A 26860-nucleotide genomic window follows, 5' to 3' on the forward strand; every position below is an offset into this window, starting at 1 on the left:
AAAGTGCGCCGGGACCAGGCGGGACCGAGGAGCGGCGGGCGGCTCGCGGGGAGCTTTCCCTCAGCCCCTGCCCGTGGGTTCGGCCTGCGAACTCGCCCGGTCGGTGCGGAGAAGCCTCTCGGCGTGGCCGGTGTGTCCCGCGCGTGTCGGGGAAGGGGAGCGCGGGCGGTGGGGTCCCCGTGCCCTGTCACGCAGCTTCTCAAATGGTGATGGCCAGGAGGCTTGTGAGCAGCACGGGCATCACCCCTGGAGTGCGTTGTGCCCTGGAGCTGGAACTCGGGCTGTGAGGCTCGGTCCTGCCCGGCAGCGTGTGTGACAGGAGCGGAGAGCCGGGGCCGGGAGGCTGCGGGCTCGCTCAACTTTCTTGGTGAAGTACGTGAAACGCTTCATCGTCCTGCCAGTTCTTGTTGCGTTCACACAGCTGTGAGCACAGTGGTCTTTGCCTCTACTACTGACAGTAGCGGTGCTGTTGGAGCTTTGAACTTGTACGCAGATTGTTAGAAGTCTTTTAATCTAAGTGTAGTTTACTAACTGTGGATTTATAGGGAAAAGGTCATTGCTTTTGCTATCAGTCTGCAGCTCTATGTACGTTCACACTTGAACTGGTTATTTCGGGTATCTACCAAGTAATTTTTTTAAAATAGTCCTGCTATTCTTGTAAAAATTGTCAGTTGGTGTATCAGGGTGGATTTAATGTTGGTAAAGTTATTTATAACTTTATTAGCACCGTATTCTTAATTGATTGGCTTGCTAAAAATCTGGAAAGTGCTTGAAGTGTTCAACTTTCCAGGCTTTCTCCCTCAATGTTGCTTGAGTGTGATAACACAGGTTTCATCAAATGCAAAAAAAAAGAAAATAATTAGGATTTATTAAAGTAATTTAACAATTGAACACTTTCCTTCTCAGTTTGATGGATGTTGTGTTTGTTTCTGATGTGTTATGTCATAGGACATGCAGCATCATTGACTGCAGTTCTGTGGTGTTGACGAACACTACAGAATGTAATGGTGATGTAATTTCCATAGTTAGAAAAGAATTGGCTTGATTGTAGTATTATGAATTGCCTTGAGGTGAAAAAAGAATGATCAAGATACATACTGATGTGCCTGACAGACAGCTGAATAACTTTATAAAGAACTGTTATTGGCGGCACTGAAAAATATCTAACCGTTTTCCAGCAATAGATTTGAAATTTAAAAATAGTTAGAAATCATTGGTGCTCTCTGACTCTTCAGGGCAGGAAAACATAGGGAGAATAGGCTTCTTGATAGAGCAACTCAAAATCTTAACTAACCTAAGGGTAGTAATATGTTAAATAATAGAAGTAGAGTTTTCTTCATGATGATGAAGCAGGACTACTACTGTAAAAAGAAGTTGTTTAGAGAAGAAGGAAATGCTTTTTAAAATATATATTTTCTTCATTGATTAATTGGTGTGTTTACAGAAGAAGTGTGTATTTAGGATTGATGGGAGTGAAGTGAGTGCCTGGAATTGTTGCATTTGGGATTAAAGTTATGATTATATAATAAAAACTTACTGAAGCGCAGTGCATTTCATGCTTGCACAACTTTTCCTCTGCATTTCTGGTTAATGGTTATCCTTTGTGTAGCTATGCATTGAAATATAACTTAGGTAAATCATTATCTTCTTACCTTGAAGAAATTTGTGGCCCTTTATGTTTTTGAAGCTGCTTATGCTTTCCTCTCTTGAGGTGAGGAGATAAATCAGCATACTATAAGCATTGAGAGTCTGCTGTCTGAAGAGATTAAACTTGAGCCACAGTCTAAAATTTTCTGACTGCAAAAGAGGGAAATTTGGAGTAGGGAAGGAATTTGAAGTAGGAGTTAGAGTGTTTACTTTTAAAAGCAAATGTTACCTGATGCTTTGATAGCAGAATTAAGCCATTTTTCAAATGATTTATTGCTTTGTCCTGCCTCGGTGTCTCATGCTGTTCTGTTGGTTACTGTGTTTTTCCTACAGGGTCAGCCACTAATCTTTTTCACAGCTGGCACAGGGCTAGGGCTGATGCTGGGCAGCAATGAGTGCCCAGAAAGGAGGTGGCTGTGTGACTGTGTTCCAGTGCATCCCCTGTCACTGGGGAGATTATTTTGCAGTCACAGTCTGGAGCTTGTGTATTGATCAACCTCAGTCATGAGGATGATTATCCCTTAATATCTGGGGCATGAAAGTGTAGCCAGGTGACAAAAACTTAAAATCATTTGTTTTTCAGTAATAGACCTATGAAATAGTTTGTGTGAGGTAAGAAGGAGTGGGAACAAATAGCTCATTAGCTAAAATCATTGAATATCTCAAGTTGACAGGGACCCATAAGTTACTCTATGGTGGTTGCCCATATGCATATATTTATTGTGCAGGGAACTTCAGTTGCTTGAGGTTGCATTATCTTTAAGTTAGAGAAGGTCAGTTATCCGATGTGGAAGAAAATACACCTAGGCAGTTAACAGAGTGGTTACTCAGTGTATTTACACCTAAAGTTATCTCTTTGCTTTCATGTTTCTAAACAAGGAAGAATTGGCAAAACCAAAAAAAATTACAAGTAATAGTGCTCACAAGAGATCTGAACACTGATTTAGTGGTATGAATTTCTGCTTTATTTCACAGAATGAACTTTGATTGAAACTTTACATGTAAATATTATTTACTAATTAAACTACATATTGGTTTGTTTGTTTTAAAATAAATGATTTTAAGGCTTAGAGTGGTGTTGGCCTGCCTTACAGAAGTGGATCAGTAATATATAAATCACCAAAATCACTATCCAAACAAGCTCATACAGGGGAAAAACGATTCAGTTCACTTAGTTTAAAGGAAATTATGATTTATTAACAATACATAATTAACCTGCACTTACTGAGTTATATAGCTGTGATCAGTATAGGCAACATGATAAATCACAATACCAGGCATGCAGAGAATGTTAATACACCACCACAAACTTCAAGGTGCTTGTTTGTAACCCCCCCAAGTTCTAGTCACACTCAATACGTGTGTGTGTGTGTGTGTGTGTGTCCCCAAGGCAGTGTAGGTTATAAGCACACCTTGTCTCTTCTGCTTCTTGTATACTTCTGTTTAAGCTGATTCCTTCTCTGCTTTGAAACACTTCATAATTTTCTGGCTACTGTTTATGTTAATGGTCTTCATCTTCAATGTGGTGACTATTGAAAAGGCATTGCCTCAGATAGTTTTGGGCGAATGTTTCATGCATAGTGTCTATACTTGCATTCCTCTCTTACCGGCTGTTACCTAGGCAGTTTTACTATTACTACTATACAGCCTCTTCATCCTGAGAGAAATGTGGAGCATTCTACCATGCAAGGTCCCTTCCACTCTAATAGTCACTAAGAATTTGTCTAAAATCTGAGTTTACTGTTTGTGAACATGTGCTTGTGTCATGGTAGGTGCTCTGTAGCTTTTCACCTGTTTGTCTAGATCAGTCATTTACATCTTTTCAAGGTTGTGTGAACACTGAGAGTTTCTATTTTTAAATACCAATAACCAGAGATGCTGAACTTCACTGTAGTGTTCTGTCACTTCTGAAGTGTTACAAGGAGGTGGTGATGTCAGACCTCGTCAGTGAGTGTTGAATCTTAAGCTCAGCCTCTTTGTGCTGACAACCTGAATTTCATAATTATGATTTCATATGGTTTTCATAATTTCATATGTTATTAATTTTGCAAGACTACTCTGTGCAAAGTTTTTTTTAGAAGCCATATGAGTCGGCTAAACATAGGTCAGTCAGCCTTCAGCTTGTTTACCTATAGGCATTAAACCACAGAAAACTTGTGCATGCCTGATGGCTTTTTGATTGTGCAAGACTTTGTTCTGATCTCCAAATGTTCAGTGTGCTTGTACTGTTTGTGTACTGAATGACTTGGGATCGTGTGTCCATGAACATTTTGATCTTACAGAAAGTTTTTCTTTGTAATAAAAAAAAGGTTGCTAATGTTGCTGAGAGAGAAAATAGCTTTTAAGAAGTCAAAAATGGAGCTTAGTAAATTTAGGAGGACTGTCAATAAATTAAGTTTATTGCATTCAGTGTAGCAGCTTTGAGTAATGTTTTGGGTTATCTGATGGAAAGGATTGCCTGGGAAAAGTAGCTTCTTTTGTTTGTTGGGAGGCAACAGGGCAATGAAGGGGAGAACATAGGACATGCTTCTCATACAGCTCCTTCCGTACAGTTATTTAACCATCAGCAGAAACCTTCTGGGTGAGAGGCCTTGTAAATGAAACATGTAGCAAGAGACAAGTAACAAAAGCACAGCAGCTTCTCACCCTTTGGAGATCATGCCTGAAGTGTCTTCTGCTTCTGTTTGTTTCTGAATAGATCTTTCATTGCTGAGATTCATCAGTGCTGAGCTAACAAGAGGTTACTTCCTTGAACACAATGAAGCAAAATACACGGAGCGGAGAGAGAGAGTGTACACGTGCATGCGGATACCAAAAGAACTGGAGAAGGTGAAGTATGTTTAATATTTGATTCAATTTAGAGATGAAATCTGTTGCATTAAAGTATTTAAGGAAATATGTGTTTATAAAACGCCTTTGCTACTAAAAAAAAGATGTAAATATCTATAATGATTATTTTTCAGTGTTACTAACTTAAATGTTTTTGTTTTTGGGGGGAGTTTGCCTATGTTTGCTTGTTACTGCTTGCAGCTCAGCTTATTAGCAGGGACAGACAAGTCCAAATGATGACAAATTAATTCAAATATAAAGATATCACTGATGCTTAAAGGAATAGTCAATTAAAATAAAACTTTTTGTAGCAAAATGTAATTTTGCATTATAAAATTGTACAGATTTTTTTCAAGTCTTTAATGCTTTGAGGATGGGAAGATTTCAGTCTTATAAAAATGTGGGGATGGATGAGTTTGTCTAAGGTTTTTGACATAATTTTCATAGTCTTCTATTTTGCTTCTTGCTACTGTTTACCACATCTTCCCTCTCTATCCCAGTGCTGTGGCCCTTCCTGAGGGATTCCAGCCACCTCCTTTATATCAGCTTAGATGTCATTCTGGCCCTGCAGTGAGCCAATTCCAGTGGTGTAAGGTAGAGGAGAGTTTTGTTTTGGCATAACCATGTTGATTTGGGAGGCAGCAGCAGCAGTATGCTCAAGGATAATGAGTAAGGCAACACTGGTAATAAGGTTTGGCTAGGACGCAGTGTAATGATAACATTAAAATTAAGATTGCTAAAATTTCCAGAAGCTCTATGGATGAAGTTACAAAATAGAACTAAATTAATTTAACTTACATTGAAGGAAGAGGCTTATTTCACTCTTCCTCCCACTTCAGTCTCCTGCTTTATGCATGCTGCCTGCTTTGCATGAGCTTGTTGGACTGTTCCAAGAGTTAAATCAGCTCATAATTCAGCAGTGAATGCCTCACTTTTCTTGCTCTGTTTATTCTGTGCTAGGATATTGAGCTGATTTGCTCAGCCAGTATTCTTGACAGTCCAGAGCCTACAGAAGGGGACCTCTGTAGCTTTGGGTAGGGGTAGAAAGATGAAAGTGCAGTGGAGGAAGGAGGGAGAGTAGGATTCCCTTTGTCAGTAGCACCTGGTTCCTCCTTCAGTATCATTAAATTGATCCCTGGGCCATGGTAAGGCCTGGTTTTAGAAAGCTAAATTCCCAGACAATTACTGCAGAAAATCACAGAATGAATGAGATTGGGATGGACCTCTGAGATGATGTAATCCATGCCCTTCCTTAAAGCTGTGTCACCTACAACAAACAGGTTGCTGGGGATCAGAGGCAGATGGGCTTTGAACTCCCCCAGGTTGGTGTCTTCGCATCCTCACTATTTACCCATTCCAGTTTATGGTAGAATATTCCACCTATGGTAGAGACTCAGTCGAACAATACAGCAGTTCTACATCATCTCCACTGTAATTATATAGATTTACATGCTGTCTCCAAGGCACAGAAATTATTCTGAAGGATCATCACCTCAGATTTCCAATAAAACTTTCAGTGTGTAGGAACAAGGAATGACCAGCAGTCTTTTTATACATAAGATTGATGCTGTAGTAAAACTGATTTACCGTGCAAACCCCATCAAACTTCAGTCTGTACTTTGAATATGAAATATTATGAAACTGTATAATAAGCAGATTTAAAAAGTGATAATTATCTTCTTAAAGGGAGATTATGAAACAAATTTGTTAGTTCTTTGCATTGGCTTAGTCCAACTTAGTACCCATACTAGCTATGTCAAATTGAATCTTCCTCATTAAAAAAAAATACGATGATGAGCATCTAGAAAGAAAGCTAAATAGTGTACAGATCATCACCTGTTGCAGGAACCGCTTGCCTTTGTGATACAAAAATCTGTTTACTTGGAATTAGGCATGTAAGACACTAGGAAAGGAACAGAAGAATTTTCTTAATGGCTTTTTCTACCTAGTAGTATAATTACAGAATAAGAATGAAAATTATAATCAGATAGTGAAAATAAACTGGAGTAAATTTATCAAAGCCTAATATTGGGAGATATTATTTAACATGCACTTATTACATTCCCAGAGTTTAGAGTGGGGTGTGATGTTAAAAGGGCAGTATTTTTGTATTTGTTGTTCTGACTACCCTTTTTTATTTGGGGAAGCTAGATAATGTACAGTATAAGTGCTACTTCCACTCAAGCTTTTTGTGCAATTTCAGTGGAAACTTTTCTTTGTAGTAAGGTATTTATACTAAATGAAAAGGTGGTCTCTCTTCCTGCCATCTTAAGGGAAGACTTGTTAGTTGATCTCAAAATTAAACTGTGCTCTTTTTCTAAGTTATAGTTATGATAATGGAAAAGCTCTGTAAGCTTTTCTGTTAGTTCCTCAGTATCTGGAATGTAGCAGCAAAAATAATGTTTACAGAAAGGATTGGAAGCTTCAGTACTGATTATATTTAAATGGATGCATGTAAAAGTGCAAGTGCATTGTAGTAAAAAAATTAGAAAAAAAGAGGACATTAAACAACAATTGCAAATATTAACACAAGCTTACAGAATGTGAAAAACCATCATTACACTCAGGCAGATAAGAAGTCTGTCTAAATCTAAAAGAAAATGCAGTGTTGTTTTCGAGATTATAAAAATGTCCTCAAAGAACAGAGAGGCAAAATGACAGGCTGTCTTTCTATTTTGCTTGGGTTAAGGAGTTAAAAAAAAAAAAAAAAAGGTAAGTGTTCAGCTCTATCATCCCCAGTGCTTGAAAATTCAGCACCTGGTTTAAAAGTTAACAAAGAAATAGGTTGCTTAATAGCATATTAATGCACTGCATACATTTATCCACCATTCATGTAACGCTGCTCCTGATAACTTTAAATGATAACTCTCTGCTGAAATTTTAGAATATGGTATTAGAGGCAAATGAGTGAATGTCAGGGAAGAGACCTTAATATCATGATGGTATTGAAATATTCTGCCACTGTAGAATTAGTTGAAATAATATTATAAGGGAAAGTAACAACTTAGGAATGACAGCAGTGCTGTTGTGCCCAAGCCAGTCCTCTTAATGTGGCTTACGGATAGATGCAGTGGAGTGCAGTCCGTGGGATTGCTGTCAAAGTTATAAGGATGCACAAGGAGTAAGAGTGAGAGAAGGGCACACATCAGTGATACGTAGCTCCTTGGACACTGATGTGGCTGTTGCACAAAGAAGGTATTTTGAAAGGCTTATGGGAGATAAAAGTAATTTGCTTGTACTTTGGTTTATACACACCCCACTACCCCAGTGTCTTCCTTTCTCATCAGCAGTACGTATGACTTCAACATGCAAATGCATATCTGTCATGGACATTAGGCCTGCTTAGATGTTGCTAGTCTTAGTTGTGCAGTAAGATAAGCTTGCTTTTTTACATGATTATCCTTGAAAGAAAAAATATTAGCTCCTGGTCTGACAGAAGTATAAAGGCATGTACCTAGAATCCCATTCAGGTAGACTCATAGAATCATCGGAAGATCAGATGAAGAAGGAATGTCGTGTGAAGAGAGTCTGGTATACAAGAGCTTTCAATTTGTAGAGTCTATGTCTAGTTTAATTATCGTAGAGTTGCTTGGCTTAGGACTGTAGTGAAATGGCTTTAACTGTTTCTGTAAATTTAAGGATAAAGCACTTTAACAGAGGGCAATGGGAAATTTACCTCTTCATAGTTTATATTCTTATATGAAAAAGATGAATATGCCGTGAAAGAGATCTACCAAACTATAATTAGCTATGCAGTAGAAAATTTACCAGGTAATAAAAAAATGGAGGGGGGGTAATACTGAAAACTGGCTGTGCACATTTACACACAGCTTTTTTCCTCTAAGGTTAAAACATGAATTTTTGTAACCTTAGAGGAAAGTCACCACTGGAAAATGAGCTACAGTTATATCCAAGTGCAGTTCGTCCATTAAATAAAGACTGAGTTCGGTGAGCTGTGAAAGTCTGCAAAAGCCTTTGCTGCTTGGACCTTGTGGTGCAGAATTTTTGCTGAATAGTCTTCAAAGTGCATAGCATGTTAATTTTTGTTACAGTTCAGCTGACTGAGCAAGTGAGAGTATTGTGCTTATTTGGTAAATTAACCTTGCGCAATTGTATTTTTCATAAAATAATTCTTTATGAACTTTTGTAACCCTTTATAAACTACTAACATAATTCTGTTTTATTTTTGTAATTTAGTTGATGTTTTTTGGAATCTTTTTGTGCCTGGATGCTTTTCTCTATGTATTCACCCTGCTTCCTTTGAGAGTCTTTCTGGCAATGTTCCGGTTCATCACTTTGCCATGCTATGGCTTACGGTAAGTTGATTTAAGAGAAAGGTGTTGATACCCTTAAATAATGTTTCTCCATTTATGTGTGTGCTTCATTTTATTGCCTTTCTGTACCTTTTGAACTACTGATGACTTCTTCCACTGTAAAATAGAAGTTTTGGTCTAAACTAGCCAAAGCAAAGGTGTGTGTATGGGACTTTTAAGCTTCGCCACCAGTCACTAACTGTCATCATTGCTTCCTTCAGACACAACAGTTTGATAACAGCACCACTTAGGCATATTCAGGTTAGTAAAGGACAGAGATGTAACCTTACCTTACAGTTTTGTTCTTTTATCTAACATCTATTTGAACACTGTTTCAAAATTTCTAAGGCTGACTGACTTGGCCCATGTCTTTTGACAGACTTTTTGATATTGAAACAGAAGGGTTTTGGTGGTTTTGTTTGTTTGTTTGTTAACAATAAAAATTTTCCTTATTTTCATGGTAAACTTTGCCAAAAGGATCCCTGAATAAAATGTGTTCTTTTCTTTCCCTTGAAGAATCTTGGAGAGTAACTCTTAGAGAGGAAAATTAAACAGAATATTAAGAACTTTTAGATCTTAACTCCTTGCTTTCCTGTTAAGATCAATACTAAGAAGAAGTTGCTAATACATAGGATTTTTAGTTTGCCTTTCTGGCATAGGCATAAAAAATTGGATAGAATTAATTTCCTTCATAAAATTTGCTACTTTACAGTAAAGCTGATTCTGTAAGCCTTAAGTGCAGCTCAGAAGAAAAAGAGCATTTGTATTAGTGTTGTAATTTTTTTCCTGAATGAAGAAAGACTTCAAGGTTTTTATTCCAGGTTTCCCAAAACTTGATTTATGGTTACAGATTTTTTTATTTTTTTTTTTAACTGAGTTGCTTGAATTAGTGTTATGAATATTGTCTTTTATATGTGAAGGGCTTTTAGATGCATAGTTTACAAATGTATGTTCTGATTAGAGCAAATGCTAGTCTAGTTGCACAAGAAATAATATTTTAAAGTATAGTCTGAAGTTGAGATGTTTGTACTTTAGTGATGCTTAACATAGGCACTAGGTGGCAGTCTCTAATGTTTTATTGTGCTGTTATTTTTGAGCCGAGTCTCAGACTTTGATTAGATCAAAAGATTTTTCTTAGTTGTGTTAAAAAGTGACAGCTATTTGGTTTTAACCTGATGACAAGTCGAATTATGTGCCTATTTTTAGATATCCATGTGGATGGTATTGCTAAAATGTTAAAATTCAGGTAAATGTAACGGATTTTAATGTGTCGTTTTGATCTTACTACTTTTTTTTGTTCAAGAATGTTTTTCCTTGTCTATAAACTCAGTTTTGCTTTTGACAAAGAAGTTTTCTGCCCTTCTGAAATTATGATTAAAAATTTGAAAGACCAGTTGCTGGTTTTGGTTGTTGTTCAATATCCTGAAGCAAATGACGTTGAAAACACCGCACGCACTCACACATACGTGATGTGTGTATATGTAGGTACATGAACCTGCAGTGTTAAAACTTAGTCTGCTTACTTGACAGGATTTTTAGTCTGTGAGGCAGGGTAGAATCCAGTTTAATCTATTTAACTTGCCTGTGTTAACTTGAAAGTGTTACCAGGTAAGATGCAGTGAAAATGAGATGATCTTGAGTGAAGAAGGCTTTGTTTTTGTAACAACTGCTGAGGCGATTTCTTTTGTCACAGTTTCCTCCAATGTGTTTGGAATTTAGATCCCTAGAATCTCTTTACTTGTTCAGTACTTGAGGCTTTGTCTAATTCATTCACGTTCTAATGTTGGTGGCTTTTTACTGAAAGATTTAGAATTCATGTCTGTGATATCTAATGGAACTTTTTCAGATGTACTTACTTCCAAATATTCAGAGCCTGCACTTTGATTTTGGTTTTTTTTTGTTGTTGTTTTTCTGGTTATGCTATGTGATTTATTATGGCAAAAAATATTTGTGATTTTCTTGTAGCTTAGGAAATACATTTCTATTTGTTTGTAACAAACGAGTTCAATCGGTAAAGCACATTTGTAATTGCAAAAGGTACTTACAAAGCAGGTGGCTGTTTAGCTTGCTCTTTCTCACAAATATCAAATAAATGTTGACTAGTTGTTATTTGAACCTGCCACATCATATTCCATTCTGTGTAGTAAATAAAAGTGCTCCTCCCTTCATGTTGACTTTTTTCTCAACATCTCAGTGAAATAATTGAGCAGTGAGTGTTCTGTCTCCCTTTCAGTTTACTCTTCAGTTCATTTATTTCCTCATAATTCTATCTGCTCTTTTCAGTGTAGAAAAAGATTGTTACCCATTATTTCTATAAAACAATAAACCCACATTCTATGTAAATGGGCTAATTCCTGTCTGTGTTATATTGTGCACAGTGCTTAAGTGGATGGGGCATGCTTAGTAACCTCTTCCACGGGTTTTAATATTCCATTTTACAGAGTTCTGAAAGGAAACAGAGTAACGTATCTTAAAGAAAGTGGTTTCCTTTTTCTGCCTGGACAGTGTAAGCCCTTCAGTTTGACTTTTGTTATTCCTCATCACTTGATCTTTCCTTTTGAGCAAATTTAGTTTGGTGGTTTTGTGAGAGCTATATTGGTGCTAAATAAGCTGGTTTTTAGCAAGACTCTAAAACTTCTTCAGTGAGAAGAATCCAAGATTCTATCATTAAATGAACTAAACTGCTGGTTAAATCACCGTGATCAAACTGGCAGAGGCTGAATCATCACATTGTGGTAGTTTTGGCAGGTGCAACTTCATTGTTTCTGTGCTTGTGCTCTTAAAAAATTAACAAACACTTCACAAAATTAAATTACATCTTCTGAAATAAAAAAATCTGTTTTACTGTATTTTCTTTTGAGTCATGAATTTTCCTAAATTACTCTCTTTAATCTTGTAAACTACTCTCATTTTATTAAAATATTCTTTGACAACATAAAAACACATACTTAGCTTTAACAACCAATCTAAGGTAGAGAGAGAAGTGGACCTGGTGGAATTGTCTTTCTAATTACAGTCCTTGGTGACAGGTTCCTAAAAATAACTCTGTGGCTGAAAGGTACAGTTTCCTTTTAAATGCAGATGCTTTTTTTTTATTAATACCTCAGACCCAGAGATTCTGGGTAGAATAATATTGCTGCTTGTTTTGAAACTTTCATAAGCTAACTAATTTTTGTTGAAAATATGTTGCACATCAATAAAAGGTCATATGGGAATATGGAAAAGCTCTTCTATATTATTTGTAAAACCCGATGATATGAAAGCTAAAATTGTGTATTAGTGAAACTCTGATGGGACTCCCAATTTAATTATCCCTGAAGGCATTTTACATCATCTCCACAAAGCAAGTAAGGACTTGATAGGGAAAGTGAGACTTTTTTCTCCTCCAAATTCTAGTTTTCTCAAGAAAGTACAGTAGAAGATTTTTTTATATGTGAAGATTGAATGACAAGGCCTTCACAGTTCTTCCACATGGAAGTATATATAGTTTATAAATACATGTTCTGCATTTTGCTTTTACTCTGCTCTCTGAAATAAATTAATTTAGGTCCTGTCAGCAATAGCATCATTAACTTCAGCTGTGTTCTATGTAACTCTTAAAATTCCCATTGCCCTCCTAAGAATTCACAGATTTACATTTTTCAGTAGGAAATAAATAGAACAGCATTATTTCAAGAAAGAAAGCATCTCAGAAAAAAAATAAAACACACTGGCATTCTTATTAGGACATTATTTCTTTGTTCATATTGTCAGATTATTAAATAGATTTGAACCTCTGTTGCACACTTATTCCCAAGCCTAATTTTTTTTTTTTTGTGAAGGACTATAATGGTCACCTTAAGTTCATTGAGAAAGTAATGCACCTGCCCACCAAAATGTGTAGCTTTCTACCAATCAAAAAAGGAAGGTGCATTCATTATTTTCAGTAGTGTACTCTCAGACCAAGTAGTCCTTTCTCCTCTCCATAGCAGTGCATAGTGTAGCAACATTACAACCTTCTCTTTCTTTCTTTCTTGTAAATCAGACCGAAGGGAAGAGCACTTTCACTTCCTTTATAGGATGGAATGTGGTGTCACAGGGATTCCTCCTTGGTGAGTAAATCCTGATTTTCTTTTTCCTTCTGTGCTGTCAGCCAAATTCACACATCTACATGTAATCAGTAAAAAGGCTGGTTACAAATAGCTAAATTAACCAATGTACTTCAAAGGAGAAAGCAACACTTAGTTTTAATAACCAACACACAAAATTGATTCAGTGCTGTTTGTAGTAGGTATATTTTCATATGTAACTTGCATCACTATGGAAGTTGTGATGTTAGATTTAAAACATTTTTGCTTAAAGTACCCACTTGGCCCATTTTAAAATAGGATATGCTGGAAAAACTATAGCCCCTGCTGTACTTTAGTTAATAGTGCCTTAAGATTTTTGATGTTTGTTCTAAGTACTGCTTCAATCAGGTTCATAGCTTTATTTTTGTGTGTACTTCAAGCAGGTATTTTTTTGAAATGCTTAACCTAAATTCTGGGGAGTCCTGAGAGTTCATTGCCAGGTGTCGTAGTATCAGACTTGAAGACGATTCTGTGCATAATAAAATACAGCACTTGAGCAGTTTGTTTACTGACTTCAGTTATAGTTGATTCTGTTGTTAAAAAAATAAAAACCTAATGAAAGCTTATTCTAGTTGTCACTTATTTGAAATCTCGTTTTTGTTTTTTTTTTTTTTTTAATTTATTTTGAGACAGCTCTCATCGGGGCCTAACAGCAAGGTTGGTTTTGTTTCATTCTTAGCATGGTCTCGTGCTGTGTTGTGTGCATGTAGAGGCTTTTTATTGTTTAAGAAGTGCAATGCCATCTAATCTTGGCAAACTGAGTTCTCAGTACCTTGGAATTCTTCATTTGGGACATATTTTTATTATCACAATTTTACAACAGTGAAGTCCTGGGTACTATAAGATGTATCTCTTTTTAAAGCCTCAAACTGGATATTAGATTTGATCAAAATAGCTTTTGTTCCTGAAGCCAAATGAGCATAATTGTAGAATATTTCCAATGGATCACTTTGGACATTTTAAAAAGTTTTAGTGTGTAGTTATGTGGGCATGTATACCCCTCAGACAAACTTGCTTGTATTTTTTATTTTCCCTGACATCTTTAGTTATGCTAACAGGAAAGTATCCTGTTATGTGTTAATCTAATCATTTTTGTTAGTGCTTCATGTAAGATTAGAAATTTATGACACCACGGTTGATTAATGAAGGATACATTGGAGAATTGAGAGATTGATAAAGACTACAGGAAAAAAAATCCTACAAATAATATAATTAGAAAAGGTTTTCTGTAAAATACATGCTCAAACTTGTAACCTCAGTGCTAAAAGACTTCTTCAGTGCATTATTAGCGGAACAATAAACCTGTATAAATGAAAAGGGTTTTTTCCGTGAAATAAAACAACATTTATAGAAACATTACTCTTATAATAAGTTTATAAATGTATATGTCTATTTTTTATTAATATGAAAATATCGATCTAAAGCATTATTACACTGTTACCATATTCATATCTTAAATTACTGTATCTATGACATCAGTATGGGAAATTTTGTCTGTGTTAACTTCAAAGGAGAGTAATCTGAATTATTTGGATGAGACTAAGCAGACTAAAAGAAAAGAACCATTTAAAATGCAATTAACTGTTCAGTTAAACAAGAAAAATGTCTCGAATACCTGTTGGTTTAAAAAAAAAACAACACAACAACCAAAATGCAAACAACCCTAAGGTGACTGGAAAACCATGTATAATCAGACTAGTAAAGAATTGAGGAGCACCAGGAAGCCTGAAAGACGAAAATTAAGAAGTCGTATGACATCATATGACAGTCTGTGCATAGTTAAGTTTATAACAATATATTCAGAGTGCATATGGGTTGGATGCTAAAGTAACTAAGAGCTCGGACAAGTGTACTTGTCTGCAGATTGCACAATATAGTGAAAACATTGTTCATTGTGCGGTGACAGTTACTGAAAAGCGTACGAGAAACAACTGTAGGGAGGAGGGTTTTTTATACAGCAAGAACAAATTTCTCTTTGTCCAGGGTGCATTTCATGTTCCACATGGTTTAACAACTTTAAATTCAACAAACAAGGCCTGTTAAAATACTTAACACACAGTCTTGTTTTTTTCAGAAATCACTCACTTAAACTTGTGCACTAGCTACTTGTGATTTTTAACATATTAAAGATAAATATTGGTAAACTGTGATTTTTTTCCTAATAATGCTCTGCTGAATGCTAAGTAACTTCAGTTGTACAGCTGTTGGAACAAAAAACGGCTTGATGGGGTAGATAACAATACACTGAAAGCCTTGAGCCATTTTGCTGCTTTAGTAAAGTACTGTGAAATCCATCGTGCTGTTCCGTAGCAAACGTTACAGATCCAGTGATATTACCATCTGTGTAGTCATAGACCATGTGGATGATTGAACTTAATGGTTCTCAACCAGTAGATGGAGACAAAACTCTTATTACTATGTAAGATGAAGATCATGGCATTTTGTGTATGATACTAAATAGATAGACCTTGAAAATTACAGACAGGTAACTAGTTCCTTAAACTTTCACTTTATCTAGTGAGTTTGCTTACAAGGACCACTTGTTTTCCATACCAGATTTTTCTTCTCTGGGTAACTGTTTTATGTAGGTCTTGATATGAGTTTGGCTGTATTTGTAAAAAAGTGGATTTTTTACAAGTATCACAAATCATGAAAAAAAGTAGGTTTTTTGGTGGTGTTGTTGTTCCTAAAATTTGTAAAAGAAATTTGTGGGTAGCTAGGATATTTGGTAGCATTCTAATGTGATAGCATTTTAATTAATTTTATAGAGTAGCAAAGTAATGCTTCCTAACTAGTTATAAGGAAAGTTGCTTGCTTTTAGCTTTATAAAGTGGGGGGACATGCATAGATCCGGTGGTTTTCAGAACAGGGGAAAGACATGGATTCACACTTTCTAAATGTGTCTCAAGGTGAACAAACCATAAACTGGAAAGTTTGAAGTATGAGTATTAAACCTTGATTTTTAGTATATTGTAAAAAGTAAATTTTTTCTGTAACAGACCGATTTTTCTAAATTTCTAGTTCTTGGTTGATGTCAGTCAGTGCATTGTATAAATTTTGCCATAATTTGACTTTTAACTGCTTTAAACACTGTATGATAAGCGCTCAGCTTGGCACACTTCTCCTTTTGTTAAATGACTGGGCTGAAACAGAAACATGCTGTGGTGGAATGGGGAGGCATAGTAGTATGGCTTGCACATAACTTTCTTATGTTAAAATGAATAATAAGCTTGTATATGCCCTTAAGCATGCATTTCTGTGTTTGTATGATTTTGAGATGTAAGGCTTTGTTTTGTAGGAGATTTTCTGTCAATTAGTAGATGTAATGATAAATTTACCCAAAGGCTGAGGAGTTTCCACATCTTGTGAAGTACATGCCGTAGAAAGTTGAAGTCTCTGTGTGGTTTTTCTTCTGTAGTGCTAGTTAACATTACAGTGCAAGAGAGTTTATCTGTAGAGAAATGCTTGGATTTTCACTCTGAATTCAGCAGATTGAAAGATCATCTCATGTTTAAAAGTTTGGGATATTCAGTGATAGCAATAGTGTAGCAATATAAGATTTTATGTAGTGGGCAATAGAATGGATAAGCCTTACTCTTTAGTATTAAGGTACTTTGCTGTTTGAGGAAGTTTTAAAATTTGATTTGTTGATAGTCTATGCTGTACAGTTAGTGTGGAAACCTGAGACTTAGCATAATGAAACCACTTGTAAAATTCTGTTAAGAGCATCTCAGAGAGCATGACTTATAAGGTTGTACAGTATCCTGCTCTGAGTTACCACAGTAGCTCAGTAATGGCTAATTCTTACAACTTGGGTTCCTACTTTCAGGTGAGATATTAAAATGATCAACACTATGCTGTATTTTTCTTGTTTGTTTTTTGGCCTTTGTGTAGCTGCCACTAGCAGCTTTTATCTTTGTTTCTTTGAGATTCTGTAGTACTCATGGTGTGGATGACTGCAGCAGTATGAATTTGTGTGTTATATTAATCATGAAGTCTGATTAATTAGTGCTTAAGATGTTCTGAAAGTACTTTTCAGTGTTGGTACTGAGTAGTTACTAAAGACAATAAATAGAAACATATTGAAAAAAATTAATGCAGAAAATATAGCGTGTGAAATGGGTGGGCTAGGACGTTATGACAGGCATAAAATCATATCAGCCTGTGTGTGTTTATGTGTATTAAATAGATTAATGCAAAGGATAGGAATGACTTGTAACAAATATAGATTGGACCAATGTGAGCCTGATCATATAGGAAAACTGCAACATTCAGTTCTCACTGAACACTGACTATATCATTTCATAACTACAGGCTTTGCAGTCAGTTCTGTATATTTGCTGAAAGGTGACAAATTATTAGACTTTATTTATTTGATTTTCTTGTCTTTGTAGGAAATAATTATCCCTATTCCATATTATATTCAGAACCACACCTTGAAATCCTTTTGTAAATGTTATTAACCAGAGTGCAAAAGGATTCTGCTACAATAAAAATGCTTCTGTGGACTTATACAGTGGACATAGTTAATCTCAGTCAGAAGCATGTTAGTTGTACACCATAGATTACTTGTCTAGTCAATATGAAGGGGTCTTTCTTAGTGTGCAACGAAAGAACACTGAAATATATTTTAAATGCTAGAATCTTCTTACTCTTCTCACTTTCTAGAAGGCAGTTTTCTGTAGTCAGCCTTTGCAGTAATCCCTTGTGCTGACTAGGGGGTAGAGATTCTGACAGCTCTTCTGTCATCAAACAGAGGAAGTTTGAAACAGTGAGGATATTTTTGTGACTGAGATCTTGTGGTTTAATCCCAGCCGGCAACTAAGTAACACACAGCCACTCACTCACTCCATCCCCCACCCGGGGGGAGGAGAATTGGAAAGAAAAGGTGAACCTCGTGGGTTGAGATAAGAACAATTTAATAATTGAAACAAAATATGCTCATAATAATACTAATTATTATGCTGGTAATAATAATTGTAATGATAAGAAGAGAGAGAGAGAGCAACAGAACCTAAAAGAAACAGGTGATACGCAACACAGTTGCCCATCAGTCTCTGACTGGTACCAACCAGTCCCTGAACAGCAGTGGGTCCCCTTCTGGTAACTCACTCAGTTTATATCCTGGCTATGATGCTCTGTGGTATGGAATATCCCTTTGGCCAGTTTGGGACATCCTGTTCTCGCTGTGCTTCCATCCCAGCTTTCTGTACAGCTCCTCACTAGCAGAGCATGAGACCCTGAGGAGTCCTGGACTCAGGGTAAACACTTCTTAGCAACAACCAAAAGATCAGTGGGTTATCAACATTATTCTCATACTAAATCCAAAAAACACAGCACTGTACCAACTACTAAGAAGAAAAGGCACTCTGTCCCAGCCAATACCAGGACTACTGTGTTTTGAAGAAATTGTCACAGCATTAATGTTGGACCCTGTGGATGAGAAGCACAAGAAGTTGTGTACGACTTTGAATAGAACATTAACAGATTGTATTTTTAATTAAAATGTCAGAAAAAAAATTGTTTACTGCAGTTTTTTTTCCTAGACATACACACTACTGAGAAGTTAAGTCCAAGTCACTTTGAGAGTTAGGACAAGAAGACTGCAAGTTGTGCCAGAGGTCATGTAGATCAGATATTAGGAAAAATTTCTTCACCAAAAGAGTTGTCAAGCATTGGAACAGGCTGCTCAGGGAAGTGGTGGAATCACAGTCTCTAGAGGTATTTAAAAGATGTGTTGACCATGATTTAGTGGTGGACTTGGCAGTTAATAGTTGGACTTGATTAACTGAAAGGTCTTTTCCAACCTAAATGATTCTAAAATTCTCTAAAAATGTTATTTGAATGTAATCTGTTCTACAAGTTTAATTCCTGTAAGGCATCAGCAATCAAGAGTAGTTGAACTGCCTCTTTAGGGCAGCCTTTGAATCGAATCTTTCCAGTGTAGATGATGCTGTGTGCAAGTTTGTATGGAACTTCATACAGTGTTAGCCTGCAGAGTTGAGACCACCTTTAGAAGAGCGGCTGTGCTCTTGATTGTATGTAGTCTATTTTCAGAGTTTGTATTCCCCTGTGATGGTTACTGTCTGCATTTACATTGGCTTCTCCTGAATTGGTTTCACTTGAGTGAGTGTAGTCATACAGATGAAAATCAACACAAGCAGAAGAGTGATAGAGTACAGAACATCTGTGACTCGTGACTGTAGTGTTGGTTGAGCATCTTTGATGTTACTTGTAAGCCAGAAAACCTTTGACATGATATTTTCAGTCTGTATTGATTTGTGGACATCAAAGCATTTTCCTGTGAGAATCTTTCTGACTGCTTCAGAAGATTCATAAACAGATTCTCCTTACTGCATTTCAGTAAGACACCGTCCTATCACTGAAATTGGTACCTTGCCAAACTTTTAAAATATAGGCTTTTGAAGTGAGTGTCTCTTTTGCTAGTCAGGTGTACTCTACCAGGTACTGCTCACTGCTTCTCTAGTGATAAAGAAATTGTTGGCTGGGAAGTATGAGGATGCTAATTTTCTAAATAACAAATTCTGATTCTCTTTTTCACGTGCTAACACCTGGTGTTACTGTGGTGGAGTAGGAGTACCCTTTACCACTTTATCCCAGTCTGTGTTGCAGAGTTTGAGTGTTGTCTGTAGACTTGTACTGAAATGACTGAGTACACTTTCAAAATGAAAGTAGGTTGGAGAAAAAGGAACATGCTGTGTTACTCAGCATATGAATGGTAATCATAATCATGAGCTTGCTTAAATGTCATACACATTTCAATATATGCTATTATATTTTAATAAGTATAACCATTTAAGTCAGATGTAGTTAAATAAGGCAGTAAATTTTCAAAATGTGATTTTGCAGGTTGGGGTGCATTTTTGGGGGGAGGTGTGTCATGCAAAGACATAGTCATAGGTTTTCAAGCAGTGGGCAAAACATACACTTTCAGTTTTCTGTAAGTTTTTTAATTAGTATTTTCAGTTAAAACTCAGTTTGGAGGGTGGGGAAAGGAAGAAGGTTCACTGAGGCTTTTTCTCAAGGACTTTGTCTGAAATAAGTGGTGTGGATATTGTTACTGGATGACTTCTGAAAGCAGGAAAGTGTCTCTTACAGAGAAAAAGCCACTCTAAGCAGTTCTCGTACGCTGGACCAGGTTGAATTCTATTATTCAGAATATAATGAATTTTAATACAGTTTATGCAGTAAAAAGTGAAAGGAGCAGTTGCTCCTTGTTCAGAGTCTAATACTGTAAATCTGAGAGTTCTGGAAACTTTCTTGCTCATACTCCTAGCAAACGCATGATCTGTTTGCCCATATAATAATATAATAGCAATGTAATGCAAAAATGTCTTCAGGGCATTTTTCTTTGAATGGAAGACAACAAAGAAACACTAAGTATAACACTCCAGCTCTGATAATATATTTAAATAAAAAGAGTGAAGTTGCAGGGATTTTTGTCTTGTCCCCAAGGTCTGTAGAATGTCTTGACTCCCAGAAGTCATAAGTAACTGTTTGGATGGGGTTTTTTTATAAATAGTGTAAATTCTTACTTTTTTTTTTCTAAACATCTTATCAGTTTATGAGAACACTGTCTAATTTCTGGATAACCTACTGATTTAAGAATACAGAAATTGAAAATTCGTAACTTGCATTCTGCTAATTGGTTCCAACTTTTATGAAACATTAACTTCTGTAAAAGCCTTTCAGGGTATATAAAGAATATATATAATAGAAATTATTTCCTCCATTTTTTTATATTTAGTTGTCAACCTTTTGATTTCATTTGAAGGCTTTTTAACTGCTTTGCATCCTGTTCATACTAAACTAAGTAAATAGACAAGTAAATACTGCCTTACAATTTCATTATGTGTATGGCTACTGTTGGGGCAATTGAGGTAAAGCTATTTTCTTCCTCTAATTCTAGTTTAGAGGAAGAAATTGTGTAATGATTCCTTTAGTCTCCTGGGTTACTCGTGGGACTGTGGATAGAAAACTGCATTGGTTCATGACCAACCTCAAGCTCTGATGTCAAATTGTTTGCATTTACTGCTGCAGAGCTTAGAGCTTGAAGATACAGAATTATGTTTACAACCTATTCCTCAGCATCTGGTTCATTAGACTGAAATTGAAGATGACAACTTCATTTCTTTTTGGTCATAGCAAATACAGCTTCTGTAACTGAGGAAGTCAAAATCATAAATATGATTGGCTGGAAGAGGGAAGGTAAATTAGAAACCAAAGGGCATGCATGCAGAAGGTTCTTAATAACCAGGAGCTCTTAATAAATACACTGTTTTAACTAAAGGGTTGTGGCAGATAAGAGGATGTGATCCTGTTCATGAGTGTGATCTATAAATGTGTATCATGATCATGGAGTTGAAGTGAGGGTCAGAGGAAGGGGCGGTAATAAACCACATTAAAATATATCCTTGATTAATGGCTTCTGTAAATTCCTGTTGACTTGGTAACACTTGTATTTTGTGGGTACATGACATTTAGTGGAACTTTTTGCCCTTTGTATTTCAGTGATAGACGTTTGCTACAACCTGCTCAGGTATGTGACATTCTCAAAGGAGTTATATTGGTCATCTGCTACTTCATGATGCACTATGTTGACTACTCTATGATGTATCATCTGATAAGGGGACAGTCTGTCATAAAGCTCTACATCATCTATAACATGCTTGAGGTAAGAATGTTGGTATCAGAATATGAAGCATGCCTTTTTCAGACTATCTAAAATGTTGTGTTACGGTGTTGGTCCTTAGAATGTGGCGTATCTGGTATTCTCACAAATGTGCACATACCCATGATAATAAGCCTAGATGCAGTGAAACAGGCAGGTTTGTGAAAAATAAGTTTTTAGAATCTGTTTCCAATTGCCTACTTTCTGGAGCTTGTTAATCAATTCCACAGCATGAAACTTGAGAAATGGAAATGAAAGATGTGTCTTAGGAAATGCAAGATAGTGAATGAGGTTTTGAGCTCACTGAGCAAAGTAGAAACTGTTGATTTGAAATAGTGATAAGATCCCGAGAGAGAGAGCAGAGAAGGAAGATAGTAGAAAACATGGAATTTGGTTTTTTATCCATCACTATGGAAATACAGCTTTCATTGTATGCAAGGACACATGTTACTACTTAACCTGTCTGAGTCCTGGCTAGCAGACTTAAGCCTGAGTACATAAGCAATAAGTTGAATGAATGTAGTGACACAAGAAAAGGAAATTCTCTTTCAGGAGGCAAGATAAAGAGAAATTCTGGTGAAAAAATAGTTTCTGTTTAATTATTAATGTAAAGCATGAGATTTTTAATTGCACTTTTATGATCAATGATTCACAAAGTAAATAATGTTCTCATAGCTACAATCTTATCTCCATCCTGCAAATATAGAACATAGTAGGAATACAACCTCTTAAAAAGGACTCACTCAAGGCTTTGTACACAAAAGTTACTCTGCTAGGATTCTGGGATCTCTGAATGACATTAATCCTTGTTTGAACATCTGTTGTACCTTTGTTTGAAGACTGTTAAAATAGGGTTACACTCTGCTAAATCTCAATATGTTGTCTAAAGACACTTGTTCTTTCTTCATAAAATACGAAAATATTGCATAAATAAAACACTTTATCATAAGTGAAATAAATATCATACAAGCCACCTCAGTTGTTTATTCATAGGTTTTTATTTTCCTTTGATTTTAGATTTGCTGAAAAATATGTACAAATATTAAATTAGCACTGAGTTACTATATGGATTTTAGTTGTGTGGGGTAATACTTATCCATATATAGTTCCATAATTGATGAGAGATTATCACTTACTAAATGAATCCATGTGCTCAAAATAGTAATTTCTCTTTATTTCAAGACTGCTTCAAGTAGTGCTATACTTTCTCATCTTACCAAATCATTTGAAGCGATACTACACTGTTTGCTGTGAATTGGAAGCCACGTGCCATTCCATTTTGAATGAAGAGTTGAATTATTTTGCTATATGTAGCAGAATCAAAAGCATGTATCTCAACTAAGAAAAGTGCTGCCTGAGTGTTTCTTTTAGGAAAGAGAAAAATCTGTTACCACTCATGGTTATTAGAAAAATTATATTAGATTTTGAAGCTGGAAACAGTGTTTAACTACCATAGTTTCTCATGAAACCAAACATGCCAAGCAGAGAGCATGTTTTTAAGGGGCTTTTTTACTATGGCAGCTTGCAGCAGTATTGGCAGAAAATGTTCATGGGATCCTGCTGAAAGACTTAGTTGATAGTTAGCTTTCAACAGTTTGAATATTGGCTTGCTTAGACTGTTTTGGTGATTTTTATTAAAAGTCTTTGCCATTGATGCAAGCAATGCTTTTTAAGGAACTGCTAATGTACTTTTTTTAAGCAATATGCTTTACATTTTTTCACAAGTTTTCAGAATAGGAAGATCTTTTTAATTTAGTGAAATCACTGAGCAACAGAGATGTTTACAATGTCCTAATGTTTTCGGCTGTTGGCAAGTTCAGGGAACATTGTCCTGGACAGATATGAGGAATGCAAAATCTTCAAATTATGTGCTGAATGCTCCCAACAGACAGCCTGAGGGGAGCATTCAGCACATTTGGCTTAAATGACACTTTTCTTTTTTAGATTCAGACCCACCGGCTCCTGCTCCTTGTGAAGCCCCAGTGTGCGTTATGATGGTGACAGCACTCACCATGGAATTCTGCTGGAGCCTGGAGCCGGCATATAGGGTTTAGGTAAGTCATATTTGGAAAAGCAAGCAACAATATATTGTGGTGGGTTTTAATATTTTCTATCCTTTCAGCTAAGAAACAAGGACTGTTTAAATAGCAGTGAAACAAAAGCCACCATTTTATCTATTAAAACCCTCACAATATTGTGGACAAAAAAATTACCAAACTCAGCATTCTGTAGTTAGTGTTACTACACCAGGTGTAATTATTCAATGGGTCATCACAATGAGCAGGAACCAAATCATAAAGATCACACTAATTTACAAAATCTAAAAGCCGAAAACAATGCCACTGTAAATATCTCTTGAACTGATCAGATTTATGATTTCATCAGCTCATGGTTTTGTTCATTCTATTTCATAGTTGATACTTGGTAGTATATTTTATAGTTTACTTGAAACATCCTGTAAAATTTTATTTTAGTTCAGCTTTCATATTTTAGGAAACTTTATTTAATAAATGTTTCTTGAATAAGTATGACTTCACTCACTTTGGTATCTTTACCTTGAGAACTCTTAATTTAAAAAGTCAGGAAATGATCCCAAGTCTAGGTTTATTTGTGTTGTGCCAAGAACTTACTTTCTTTTTAGTAGATATGGTTCAACATTTGAAGGTACATTACGCACCTAGTCCTCTGTTGCTACATGTTGTTTTAATGTGTCCAAGAGAAAATATTGTCTTGAATAAGTTGAAAAACTACCTCTATTTCAACTGTTTCTATTTGGTTGAATTAGTAAGCAATGAGAGATAGCTCTTTTTTCTAGCCAGACATGTGCCTTGTGATACCAAATTTAAATTTTGAAGTGTTGTTTTTGTTGTGCAGCTTAGTTTTAAAATTACTGAACTGTAGCGTATAGACAGAGAAAACCTCTTTCTTTGTAATGATATTCAGTTTTACCTGCTTGAGGATGATGAAGTGTTGAGAACTGGTGGAACTCCCTGTGACCTTTCTTGCTGTGGTATTAAATTACAAGTTAAAATGCTGTGCATATGTTTTCTATCTTTAGAATTACTGCTAGGAGGTTTTTTTCCTACTTAGGCGTATATTCTTTAGATTACACTTCAGGTGTTTATTGGTTTTTTTTCCAAACTAATTTTCCCTTTTTGGCAGAATTTCAAGTACCTCTTGATCACTCGTTGTGTTACTCTCCTTTTAATTTTGAATTCTGCTTTATGCAGATATTTGCATAAAGTATATACTTCAGTATACAGGGAACAGTGGAGCCAAGTCTAATTTCAATCCTTTTTTACCTGTAAGCTGATATTCTTAGCCATGCATCTGAAATTAACTTTTCATTGTTTTTTTTCCCCCTATTAAACCCAGAGGGGTGGGGAAGAACATTTATGATAGTTTGACACAACATACATATTGCTTTATCAAAAGCTGAGGTTTGAACTGCACTTGAATGTCTTTCAAGGAAGCATCTAAGATAACAACACAGGATTGTTTATCATAAATACTGTTGAAAAGGGATAGTAAATTTGAGAGGGAGAGTAAACTGCTGAGCATACAAAAGGAACAGTATCACTGTAAAATCCAGAAATGCAGAAATCCAGAAAAGTGATAAATATGTGAAACTTTTTTTTAAATTGAGCTATACTTACAATGGCATATTCAAGTGTTGGAGAGAAAAGTAGGTAGTGAAAGGCAGTAAAAAGTTGTTCTTGTTTAGGTGGCTGATCGTCTGATTTCTTCATTTGGACAAGATATTTTGGATGCCCTTTATTGGACAGCTACAGAACCTAAGGAAAGAAAAAGAGCTCACATAGGTGTGATTCCTCACTTCTTCATGGCAGTGCTGTATGTCTGTATCCTTTTTCTGTGATAAATTGCACAATTTTCTAAAATAGAGTAATTTCTCTGCATTATTTTATTTTAATACATTTGAGAAACCGATAGTATTCCTAAAGCAGTGTTCCTTTACTTGCAAAGTAAAATTGCCAGTACTACCAACTTTTAAAAAAATCCCTTCACAATGGTATACCACTGCAGTATTAGAGAGCTTTTTAAATACCTGTAGTAAAGTGAAAAACAGTGATTGGTACTTCATGGAAAATTTGATTTCTAATTTGTATTTGAGTATTTTGGGTCACGGAGTCTTGAAGATAGTGGGGTTTTGGTTTTTAGTGGAATGTAAATGCATCTAGCTTGAACATATTTTCTGGAAGTGAAGGGAAAAACTTGTGCATATTCAGGATGCAAATGTGCTTAGTGTGAAATAACCTAACAGTGAATTGGTGAAAATTATATCTCAAGTGATGCATAGTCCAGTAGTTATGGTGATGAATTTAGATTTTTTGAACTTTTCTCTGTTTGCTCTGAAATCTTTAGACTAATTCTGAATCTTTTTACCTCAAATTTCTTTTCTTCAGATTGTATCACTGTTTCTCCTGACTAATGTCATTGGGTTCTTTTACAACAAGAAAATTTAATTATTACATGCTACAAAGCACTGTGGTTATATTACATACGTGTAAGTATTGTCTTGCTGTAAGTCTGATTCTCATGGATATAGGAACTTTTTTGTTAAACTTTGGAAGCAAAAGAGGAAACTTGAGGTTTGGTGCTCTTCAGTACTGTTGTGCAGAAAAATTATTTCAACTATGCTTCCTTAACTCTGCTATCCAGTCCTGCATGCTATTCTTATTATGGTTCAAGCAACAACTCTTAATGTGGCCTTCAATTCCCACAATAAATCACTGCTTACCATCATGATGTCCAATAATGTAAGTATGTAGCTTTATTATATAGCTACCCTAATTCATTTCAGCATCCTTTGTCTTTGTGTATCATATGTCTATTCACATATTATTTGATAATATGGTTTGGTTTTATCAGTTTTTCATCAATAAAAGCTAACTAACTGTTTTTAAAAATTGCAGTTTGTTGAAATAAAAGGAAGTGTTTTCAAGAAGTTTGAGAAGAACAATCTTTTCCAAATGTCAAATAGCGGTATGTATAGCTGTGCTGATCAGGAGAAAATGTGAAGTGAGGCTCCTTTTTTAATTTATTCATGTATTTAATGTATTCAGTGTATTTAATATTCTTACTACAATTACTTTATCTTTGTGAATTTGGGTGTTCTGACTTGTATTCCTCATCACCCATATTACCGTTTGGTTCAGTAGGATGAAACTGATATTCCACTTCAAAGAACATTGGTTTTCCTTCTAGTTTTTATTTGAGGTGCTAATACAACCTATCGACTGAAACACCTG

At 35.8% G+C, this 26860-nt stretch overlaps 1 protein-coding gene across 4 annotated transcripts in view; it reads left to right on the top strand.

Moving 5' to 3' along the window:
* Positions 1-26860, top strand: part of TAPT1 (transmembrane anterior posterior transformation 1) — a 50137-nt gene that overhangs the window by 495 nt on the left and 22782 nt on the right. Inside the window, exons 1-8 of one of the 4 annotated variants that reach the window (XM_051798445.1) lie at positions 354-372; positions 4346-4476; positions 8674-8792; positions 13532-13555; positions 21431-21593; positions 25315-25450; positions 26271-26368; positions 26525-26594. In XM_051798445.1, coding sequence (XP_051654405.1) covers positions 4450-4476; positions 8674-8792; positions 13532-13555; positions 21431-21593; positions 25315-25450; positions 26271-26368; positions 26525-26594 — 637 coding nt within the window. In that variant the 5' untranslated portion in view covers positions 354-372; positions 4346-4449. Of the gene's footprint in view, positions 1-353; positions 373-4345; positions 4477-8673; positions 8793-12813; positions 12881-13531; positions 13556-21430; positions 21594-25314; positions 25451-26270; positions 26369-26524; positions 26595-26860 lie in introns of those variants that run through there. The other 3 variants (XM_051798442.1, XM_051798446.1, XM_051798444.1) reach the window with 3 other exon arrangements.

This window comes from Manacus candei, unplaced genomic scaffold, assembly GCF_025592945.1.
Source record: "Manacus candei isolate 608988 ecotype Guabito, Panama unplaced genomic scaffold, ASM2559294v1 h1tg000048l, whole genome shotgun sequence".
NCBI lineage: Eukaryota > Metazoa > Chordata > Aves > Passeriformes > Pipridae > Manacus > Manacus candei.